The sequence below is a fragment of the Argentina silus genome, assembly GCF_951799395.1.
Source record: "Argentina silus genome assembly, chromosome: 3".
Lineage (NCBI taxonomy): Eukaryota > Metazoa > Chordata > Actinopteri > Argentiniformes > Argentinidae > Argentina > Argentina silus.
The window spans coordinates 17,456,001-17,467,200 of NC_139657.1; the positions used below are offsets into that span (position 1 = coordinate 17,456,001).

The following is an 11,200-nucleotide window of genomic DNA, read 5'->3' on the forward strand; positions in this document are numbered from 1 at the left end:
GCTTCACATTTCTTCTCTCCAATATTGATGCTTGAGGGAAGTGAAATTAACACGTCATGGTGAGAAACACCGCTTCCTCAAGGCATCTAGTCTCCCAACCATGCATACAATATGTCAAACCACACATGCCCCACAAGGTTTGACTGGGTCTCCCCCTAACTCTCTCACTATAAAGATAGTTCCTCTGTACATTCCACCTCACAGCAGAAAGTAGAGCTTGAGAGATACATCTTATCCACTCCTCATTCAGTCTCTAACCCACCTGTAGACCAACCCTACACCATCAGCATGTCTGCTCCTCGTCTTGCCCTGCTGTCTGTGCTCGTTCTGGTACTGGGAGCCATCACATTTAGTGAAGGTAAGAGAGACAAGAGAAAGTAAGTGTGAGAGAGAGAGAGAGAGAGAGAGAGAGAGAGAGAGAGAGAGAGAGAGAGAGAGAGAGAGAGAGAGAGAGAGAGAGAGAGAGAGAGAGAGAGAGAGAGAGAGAGAGAGAGGGAGAGGGAGAGGGAGAGGGAGAGGTGTGTGTGTGTGTGTGTGTGTGTGTGTGTGTGTGTGTGTGTGGGTTGGTGAGTATGTATCTATCAATTAAACTAACCAACAGTTGTGTGGTTGCAGGCATCCGTATGGTAAGTGGACCGAAGAAGTGCTGCTTCTCCTTTATTGACCGTCAGCTACGCAGAGACAGAGTGATCAGTTACGCTCGGACTAGCCAGCAGTGCTCCAACCCAGGTGTTCTGTAAGTGTGCCCTGCTCTACTTTAGCTGTGGATGTGTGTGTGAAAGGGATGAGTGTTTGAGAGTGGTTATTAAGAGGGAGTGTGTTCCTTGAAAATGTCATCAAACACTCTTGCTGTGTACCTGTGAATAAGATTTGACATTCATGAAATGTCATAGAAAAAAGTGTCCTAACTTGGAAAAACATGCTGTCAAACATTGCTGCTGTGAAAAGAAATATGGATATTATTCTAATTTCTTATTCCAAATTTCCAATATTCTTATTCCAATTCTGTATGTCTCCCCTGTGTACAGGTTCAAGACTCGTAGAGGTAGCCAGGTGTGCGCCAAGCCCTCAGACACCTGGGTGAAGGAGTACATCAGCTTCCTGGACAGCAAGAAACCTGGAGAGAAGACCATCCTGTAACAGTGGTGACCTGTGTCTACATCAAAGGAAATCCAGTCGAAACCTCTGTTCTTGTGTTCTGATATATAAGGACATGCTCATGAGAACATGCTCCATGTTCTGTCTCACTGCTCTGTCACATAGCTCTAATGATACTGGGCCAAAGCTCCACTTGAAGTTAGGGGAATAAGCTAAATCTACAATGTGTTGTGTTGGATACCCATCTCTTTACTTCCAGATGCCCATATTCAGTTGACAGATCATTTATTTTCATCATCTCCATGATTGTCAAGATAATGTGTTTATATTCTAAAGCCATACACACCCGTAAACACAGTAATGAGGGAATGGTGTATACAGTGTATGAAACGGTGGATTCTGGGTGATACAAATGTAATGTATTCCTTCTTACATACCTAAAACTTCTTTAATAGTAATAACTAACTTCTAAACTTGATGAATCCACAATAAGTAGAGCTTAATGTATTTCTATTATTTTTATACACTTCATTAAAGAATTTATGTGCAGTTTCTTTGTTATTGGTGTTATCTATAATGTAAACAACATTAAATGTTTATAAAAATATTTGTTCTCATTTCAACCTGAATATTTAGTTAAAGGCAGAGTAGTGGAATGATAAGACCAAGAAAAATATTTGATTATTTACATTTTCTAATAAAAATGTCATGTAACTCAGTAACAGCATTTAGAAGCTGAACACGTGACTTATTTTCTCAGAGACTAGTGAAAAACTTCAAACCCGGTGTTTCCCTATTATAACCTCTCACTTTAAAGTCCCAGCTTTTCTTTTAGGTATGACAACATCATCCACCTGGATGGATCTCTTGTTCACAGCAACTGGCTCTGGCATTAAGCACATGATCTCTTCGTCCCCGTATCAGTTTACGTCTTCTATTGGGGATGGCCAGTAGAACTTGTTCAGGTCATATCTGCTGGTCCTGTGCATGCACTTGATTTTGACATTATGTTCCTCCACCTCCAGGATAATGCCAGGGTATGGCGGGTCATCATACAGAACAATACACCACTGCCCACAGTTTCTCAGGTTCTTCACCTTGTTTGGAGTTAGTCTTCACCAGACACTACTGGGTCAGAGTAACTTCATCATTGGATGGTGGTTTGGTAAGGGGGTATGTTGTGTGTTTGCATTCTCTGTAGTCACCATAGGCACATGACTTGGCATTGCATGGTGACATGGCGTTGCAAACAGTGTTGTCAGCCATTTGAACCATATTTTTCTAATCTGAGAGTTTGTACAGTGTCAGCCACGAATTGAAGATTTTCATGAGTCTTACACTGGCATATCTCTCTGTCCCACTCGTTTGGTTTTACGACCCAAAAGGGTCTGCGTCTGCAGAAGAAGGCGTAACAAACATCTTCATGCTCAACAACAAACTTCACGTGAAGGTTCTGCAATAAGTCACAAAGTAACCTTCTCTGCTTCTTGACCTTCTGTATGGTGATTGTGTTTTTCTTCCGTCAGTCTACTGACGTCGTCTCTCAGGTAGAACTGTCTCACCGTGGTCCTTTTTCTTGAGGCTTCTTCACACCAGCTCCTCTGTTGTTTCCCAGCTATGTATGAGAAGCCAAAGCTCTTCTGACACAGCAATTGGAATTTGTGTTTTACAATTTGTCTCCCTGTCTGAATTGAGGCTTCCGAATGCACTGTATATACAGGTAGGTCCGGAAATATTTGGACAGTGACACAATTTTCATAATTTTGGCTCTGTACGCCACCACAATGGATTTGAAATGAAACAATCGAGATGCAATTGAAGGGCAGACTTTCAGCTTTAATTCAAGGGGTTGAACAAAAATATTCTAGGAAACGTTGAGGAATTGCAACCATTTTTATCAAATGTAATTGGACAAATTAACATAATCATAAATAAAATGAATAAAATAAAAATATAATTAAAAATATTATATTAAATAAAAATAAAATGTCTGCAGATTTGTATCACCCAGAATCCACCGTTTCATACACTGTATACACCATTCCCTCATTACTGTGTTTACGGGTGTGTATGGCTTTAGAATATAAACACATTATCTTGACAATCATGAAGATGATGAAAATAAATGATCTGTCAACTGAATATGGGCATCTGGAAGTAAAGAGATGGGTATCCAACACAACACATTGTAGATTTAGCTTATTCCCCTATCTTCAAGTGGAGCTTTGGCCCAGTATCATTAGAGCTATGTGACAGAGCAGTGAGACAGAACATGGAGCATGTTCTCATGAGCATGTCCTTATATATCAGAACACAAGAACAGAGGTTTCGACTGGATTTCCTTTGATGTAGACACAGGTCACCACTGTTACAGGATGGTCTTCTCTCCAGGTTTCTTGCTGTCCAGGAAGCTGATGTACTCCTTCACCCAGGTGTCTGAGGGCTTGGTGCACACCTGGCTACCTCTACGAGTCTTGAACCTGTACACAGGGGAGACATACAGAATTGGAATAAGAATATTGGAAATTTGGTACAGGAAATTGGAATAATATCCATATTTCTTTTCACAGCAGCAATGTTTTTCCAAGTTAGGACACTTTTTTCTATGACATTTCATGAATGTCAAATCTTATTCACAGGTACACAGCAAGAGTGTTTGATGACATTTTCAAGGAACACACTCCCTCTTAATAACCACTCTCAAACACTCATCCCTTTCACACACATCCACAGCTAAAGTAGAGCAGGGCACACTTACAGAACACCTGGGTTGGAGCACTGCTGGCTAGTCCGAGCGTAACTGATCACTCTGTCTCTGCGTAGCTGACGGTCAATAAAGGAGAAGCAGCACACCTTCCGTCCACTTACCATACGGATGCCTGCAACCACACAACTGTTGGTTAGTTTAATTGATACATACATACTCTACTTTACAATCCTGCTTATGTTGTAGGTTGTATGTTGTATGTGTATGTTATGTGTGATGTCTCTATGTCTTTAAGCTACTTGGAACCTGAATTTCCCCTAGGGATAAATAAAGTTTCTATCTATCTATCTATCTATCTATCTATCTATCTATCTATCTATCTATCTATCTATCTATCTATCTATCTATCTACTCACCAACCCACACACACACACACACACACACACACACACACACACACACACACACACACACACACACACACACACACACACACACACACACACACACACACACACACACACACACACACACACATAAATCATAACATCTGACTTACCATATACCTTTGTCCACAGCACTTCCTCTAATGACCTCTTGATCCAGGAAGAACGTCAAAGAGTCAGTGCATTATTTCAAAATAAAAGACTTTTGTGTAGCATTAACACCAATGATGTAATTTTGGGTGACTGATATATTATTATTAATAGTAATTTGCTATTTTTTACCATTTCAATGTTCTATTTTATGTATGTAATGTTAATGTGAATGTCAATGAGATTTAATTCATGAAAAAAAATATGTTTAAATTAAAAGTATATGGCTCCACTTCCATGTATGATCAAAGTGACAAGACAATTCCTTGAACTAGGCATTTTAAATAAATTCCTAAAATTAAACATTGAACATTAGATGAATACCTCAACGAGGTTAATGACAATGTAACAATCAGCAAGGTACAATAAAGGCACTCAAAACATATTTTACCACTCCCCACAAGAGAGCGCACATACACCGTAAACTCCGTTTTCATTGTGAAAGACAACTCTGAGACTTCCCTGTTTCCTAATCATTCTGTTGGGCTTTATAATGCAGAAATAAACACCTAATGAATTCGAGAGTTGAACTATGTCCAAATTATCTACAGTATGTCATATCAAAGGTGCGCTTTTGGGATGATGGACATTCGTAAGACGTAGACCGTGTTTGAGAGGATACGTTTTTAAGAGTTGCCGACCAGCGCTGACCAGCGCTGTTGCATGATGGGGATAAAGTCTGTCAGACATGCTAAAAAATCTCGGCTGCGTGAGATTTACGAGAGTTGCGAGAACAAGGATCAAGCTGTTTTCAGAGCAAGGTGCTGTGGAGATCCGCAGTTACTTCTCACCGACTGCATGAAGCAGCAAACGCCTTCATTGACCAATCATCCATGCTTTGTTGACACATGGGTGCCTGAATCAGGAAAAGCCCTATATGCCGCAATGTGTAGACTGTGGTAGGGTATAAATCATTATGGTGTTTGCTCTTGATTGCACACACACACACACACACACACACACACACACACACACACACACACACACACACACACACACACACACACACACATATATATACATATATATATATATATATATACACACACACACACACACATATATATATATATATATATATATATATATATATATATATATATATATATATATATATATATATATATATATATATATGTGTGTGATATTCAGTTGATGGTTGTGCTCCAGTGATTATTCAAAGAGAATTCATAGTACGTTTTATTGAGGATGTTGTCACTGCCATGTTTTCAAGCCGTGCAGTCAGAATTGTACTTCATTGTCCAAGACTGCACAGATACTCTGCCACCGCCTGTTTTCGCCAAGCCTCGCCTGAATTCTAGTTGGATTAAATTTTGAAGTCAAACAAACCATTCATAAAGGTTCCAAATAGAATGCTGTGCGGGGCTCGTATGGTTTAGAACCAATAGAATTCGGCAGGACGTCGAATTCTGTGTGACATCACAATTAGAGGCCGATTTCAGCTCTCTGTAGCCAATAGTAATGCAGTTCCACAGGAGGAGACAATCGCCTTTCGAGATCGCTACGCTGGAACATTTTTCTCCCCCTCTGCCGCTCGTAATGCCTTTCTAGTCTTATGTTGGTACCACCTACCCAAATTCATTCATTTGGGCCCATTCAGAGGCACCAAGCTTCTGTTGTTATTGATACAAATAACATCGTATTACGAATAGGGGACGACGCTTTTTAGAAGTAGCGTCTGTTGCGCTTTTGTTCCGTCGTTTTTGGACATCTTTTTATGCCTGATTTATTCGACTCCAGGGTGGGTGGTGTCACAGTACAATGATCGAACGACCAGAATCCACAGTTTCCAGCATTGCAGTAAGTGGTACTCTCTTTATATCCTTTCATGTAAACAGAATATTACTGAAACGATTGTAGCTATGAATTAATGTCCTCATTGCAATTAATGTTGTTGACGTCGTGCTCCAATTCCGATTGCAACCCTTGCATGATCCGTGGCAATAGGAGAAAGCGAAGTGTGGCTGAAAATGTATTCTCTCTTCTCCTTTATAATTGATCAGAGGAGAGACAGCCTCTGGCTTTGGAACGCTACGTAGCCCATGAACGTTTTATCATAGGCCTTCTACTTCATCACGGAGCATCCCGATTGATGTTGACACGGCATGCTTTATTGTGCAAGTTCAAAAATAGGCATACGTTGCTCCGCGCTTTATCTGTTTTTGTACTTATTGTCTTATTAAATGGTAGTTTAAATGTATACAAGTTCTTAAATGTTCACAGTTATTTGTCAGTGCCCAACTATGTGTCTTAAAAGCAATAGAAGGCCAAATGAGTTCAGCACACATTTGGTCAATGGGTATCTCTCAACCCGGTCACGCACCGACCGGTCAAATTGATTAGTGCCAATGACAGCTCGGGCCACGGGACCGGGGACAGGGTTCCGCGCCCCGGCCGCGGAGAGGAGGATGGACATGCATAATAATGCGCGCCTGGAGAGACCCAATCACCAGTGCCAAAAATAACAGTCTGAATCCACCGGGAATCTCATCTAGAAAATGTTTCCATTCCATCTTATAATGTAATTTGCAATCACATAGCCATGTCAGTGTATATCTACCCTAGGTTTTTTTAATGTTTCATTGACGCACGTGATGGGTTTAGAATACATATGATGTCATTCCATCTATTAAGGCCAGTGTTGCGCAATCACACTTCGATTTTAGAATAAGACTTTGATCATTATTGTATGCAATGTATGGGATGCAAAACCGTTCCGATAATTGAATGCATGATTAGGAGACATGGTCCTAACAAGGTCCGAAGTCCTAATGGCAAACAAGAGAACCTCCTGTGTTGGAATTCAGATGATGTCACTCACTGCCAGCGATTCCCAACCACTAAACCTTGTGTGACTCGGAGACTGGGGGAGGGGGTTAGGGTCAGGGACAATGCATAGACTTGGGCTGACTCTCATACTGCCTCTGGGTGATGATGCACTGTACACACACACACACACACACACACACACACACACACACACACAAATGCATCTCACATCTTGGGCTCTTCTCTCTCTCTCTCTCTCTCTCTCTCTCTCTCTCTCTCTCTCTCTCTCTCTCTCTCTCTCTCTCTCTCTCTCTCTCTCTTTCTCTCTCTCTCTCTCTCTCTCTCCCTCCCCAGCACACACATTCCCCTCATACACACACACAGGGTCCTACAGTACATTAACACCTCGCTCTTGATGATCTCCGATATTTTGACTGTGCCCCATCTGTTACTTGTTCTCAGCCCCAGGTGATGAGAGGGAGTGCAGGGATGGCATCAGAGCAGTGTTACGTAACACACCATCAGCGGGTGGGAGGATGGAAATCGCTCTAGGGCCATTTAAAAATCACTACTCCTGCTCATTTAATGAACCAGGCTATATACAACCGGATATCAATGTTGGATATATCCACTCAAAGAATGCAGGCTATGTGGCTATTTTGTTTGTGCAGTGACAGGTTGGGGACCAGTGGTTCGATATGCCATTGTCCCATGTTAGATTAGATTTAGATTAGATTAATTCCATGAGGTCATATGTTTAGATCCAGCTACAGGAGATGGTGAAACAACATGTTTGATTGATGGACAGAATAGTCCTGGTCTGGCCTAACCTATGTGTTTTGGAATAGGTAGCCTAGTTGTTGCCTATATAACCCCACTGATCCAGGGACAGACCTGCTCAAAGGGTTGAGGTGAGGATTGAATCCCAGATCTGTAGAGAGTAACCCTCCACCTCAAGAATGATGGTGATGTGTTTTTGTCCCAGCTTTCTAACGGTCTCTCTGGGTTTATAGCCACTTCATGCTGTGCCCTCATTTTCCCCAACAACCTCTTAAAAGCATTTCCTCTGGCAGTCACAGGCACTTTGTCTGGTACTGTCCTCTGTCAGTTATATTGGTGTCAGTTCAGATGCAGAAGGAGATAGATGGTCTGGGAAGTCATTTTCTTTCGTCAAGTGATGTCAAAAACATTTCAGATGAATGGATTTGTTATTATCATGTTATTACCTTTCTATCATATCTCCCAGCTCCTCGTCTATCCTGCCGTATGTGGGCCTGATCAAGGCTAAGATGTGAAATATGATACACAGATTCATAGAAGATGACCACACAATATGTCAGCATAGCCTTTTTGGTGTTGGTGTCAGCTCATGCCTCTGTAGTGGTATAAGGTAGCCCTGCTTGAGACATGTGTCACCCTCGGACTGAGGATGTCCTCTTGGCCTAATGGTAGACGCTTGGGTCTTCCACGTGGGAGACCCAGGTTCAAACCCCGCCCGTCATACCTCGCCTTAGAGAAAGAGCAGAGAGACGCAGTACTTGTTTGCCTTCAGTAAACTATGCCTAGTTTCTCTTGCCAGACTCTAACCGTTAGAACCAGATATACCAGGTATAAAAACACACAACAACTGGGTGTGGTAGAGAGTAGACTAGCCTATTCCTGACCAGGTTCAGTGAGAGGAGAGATGTTGTATATACTGTATGTCTCTCCTGTGCATGAGAGATGTGGTGTACAGTATATGTGTCCTCACTAAGTTGAAAAAGTGGACAGTAAACATGTTGTCCCCCACAAATGATGTAGCTCCCCTCCTTGTGTGAATTGGTGACAATTATTCAGACTTATGACTGACTTACTAGAGTTACTACGTGTAGCGTAGTGCTTATTTGATTCGTTATCAGTCTTGCTTCTTACAGCTTTGCGTTTATTTGAAGGCTGAGGTAGGCAGAAAAGTTACCGGAGCTTGACAGTGTTATTTGAAAAAACTGTCAATTGGCCAAAAGGCGCGGTCTGAGGTGTGCTCTCCCCTTTGCATCCTATTATGATGTTATTAATGATAACAACCTATCACTTTAGCCTCACCATCATGAGATGACTCGGTGTCACCTCGAAACCCCTAACAATCTCAATTAATTTTGGAAATGCCGCATCTGTTTGGCAGGACGCATCATTCACCAAAGTTTTGTCAAAATTGTCCCAGTGGTGTCCGAGATAAAGTGTGTGACATACGATCGGACAGAGACCGATCCATAGTCCCCATAATCCATAGCATGAGTTCGGTATGACTGCGAGAAGGGTGAGTGAGAGGAGAGGGGTTATCAGGGTGGCGTGTGTGTGTGTGTGTGTGTGTGTGTGTGTGTGTGTGTGTGTGTGTGTGTGTGTGTGTGTGTGTCTGTGTAGCGGCCCCCTCTCTACCCCTGAGTTTTCCATTGGGACATGTACGCATGACAGAGCCCAGAGAGCAGGGGCAGCAGCGATCAATTGTGATCAAATGATGGATATGATAGAACACGTAAATACTGAAAGAGCAGTTTACCCAAAATTCTTCTTTCCCCAATCCTTTCCGTATTTGTTTTGTCATTTTACTCACCTCGCTGCCAAAATCCTGCTCGTCTTGTTTGTATCCCTCTCTCTCAAAGGTGGTTTGCACTGCAGGGCAGAGAAATGCAAATCTCTGTGTGTGTGTGTGTGTGTGTGTGTGTGTGTGTGTGTGTGTGTGTGTGTGTGTGTGTGTCTGTGTCTGTGTCTGTGTCTGTGTCTGTGTCTGTCTGTCTGTCTGTCTGTCTGTCTGTCTGTGTGTGTGTGTGTGTGTGTGTGTGTGTGTGTGTGTCTGTGTGCATGTGTGTGTGTTTATGAAAGTTTATGTAGATTCCAGAGTAACTGTGTGTATGTTTTCTTCCAGCAGAGGAATCTGGAAGGCTATGTGGGCTTTGCCAACCTCCCCAACCAGGTGTACAGGAAGTCAGTGAAGAGGGGCTTTGAGTTCACACTCATGGTTGTTGGTGAGTCACTGCATTTCTCTGCTTCTTTATGGATGGATGTGTCTCTCTGTCGGGGCTGTCTGTGCTTGTCTGTCTGTCTGTCTCTCTGTCAGGGCTGTCTGTGCTTGTCTGTCTGTCTGTCTCTCTGTCGGGGATGTCTGTGCCTGACTGTCTGTCTGTCTGTCTATCTGTGTCTGTTTGCCTGTTGGTGACTGTCTGTATGTTGAGGTAAAGTAAGCAATGGTATAGAGCATTTGAGGTTCTAAATTGGCATGTGGTTTGAGTGGATTGTGTATGTGGTTTGGTTTTCCCACTTTGTCCCTCTAGCCTCGGAGTTGAGTTTGGATTCAAGTTTTGAGTGTCTTAGTTCTTTGTTTGGTTTTGGTAAACCAGTATGAATTAACTTGGTTGAGGCTGAGGGTAGCAAGATTAGACTTGATGGCGTGAGTAGTGATGGTTTAGGACATCTTTAATCACACACATACACACACACACACACACACACACACACACACACACACACACACACACACACACACAATCACATGTGTATTGACCTGCTCTGCATGAGGTCCTATGATAAATAATGTAGATGTGATGAAATATGGATTTAATTTCTTTACTGTAATTGCTGTTATGCTTACCATAGATTTAGGATTCTGGATTTGAGTGTGTCTCTTTCGTGTGCCAACAATGTATTCTCGCTCTTCCCAGCAACACACACACACACACACACACACACACACACACACACACACACACACACACACACACACACACACACACACCACACACACACACACCACTCATACACACAGCCAACAAACCAGCATAACATAGGCCTATCCCACATATATCTCTCAGTGGTTTGGGTTTCCTGTTTTGTAAAGTGACACTGTGAAAAAGTGACATGTGCCAGAGGGGGAGAGAGAGGCAGGATTCTCTCATGTTTCAGTCTCAGCCGGGCCTCTCTTCTTCTCTTTCATTCTGTTTGGCTCATAACACTGCATACCCCAGCTGAGCCAAACTTT

At 42.3% G+C, this 11,200-nt stretch overlaps 2 protein-coding genes across 4 annotated transcripts in view; both read left to right on the top strand.

The window, feature by feature from the left end:
• The first annotated feature begins 219 nt into the window (after positions 1–219).
• On the top strand, positions 220–1,665 carry LOC310801933 (C-C motif chemokine 3-like). Its single transcript, XM_083666141.1, has 3 exons — positions 220–358; positions 616–736; positions 1,029–1,665. The coding sequence occupies exons 1-3, from the start codon at positions 289–291 to the stop codon at positions 1,138–1,140; spliced, it is 303 nt and encodes a 100-aa protein (XP_083522267.1). The 5' UTR covers positions 220–288; the 3' UTR covers positions 1,141–1,665.
• Positions 1,666–5,938: 4,273 nt separating this feature from the next.
• The window catches only part of LOC310802475 (septin-7-like), a 24,387-nt gene continuing 19,125 nt past the window's right edge, over positions 5,939–11,200 (top strand). Inside the window, exons 1-2 of one of the 3 annotated variants that reach the window (XM_083666854.1) lie at positions 5,939–6,222; positions 10,091–10,190. In XM_083666854.1, coding sequence (XP_083522980.1) covers positions 6,184–6,222; positions 10,091–10,190 — 139 coding nt within the window. In that variant the 5' untranslated portion in view covers positions 5,939–6,183. The remainder of the gene's footprint in view (positions 6,223–10,090; positions 10,191–11,200) is intronic. The other 2 variants (XM_083666852.1, XM_083666853.1) reach the window with 2 other exon arrangements.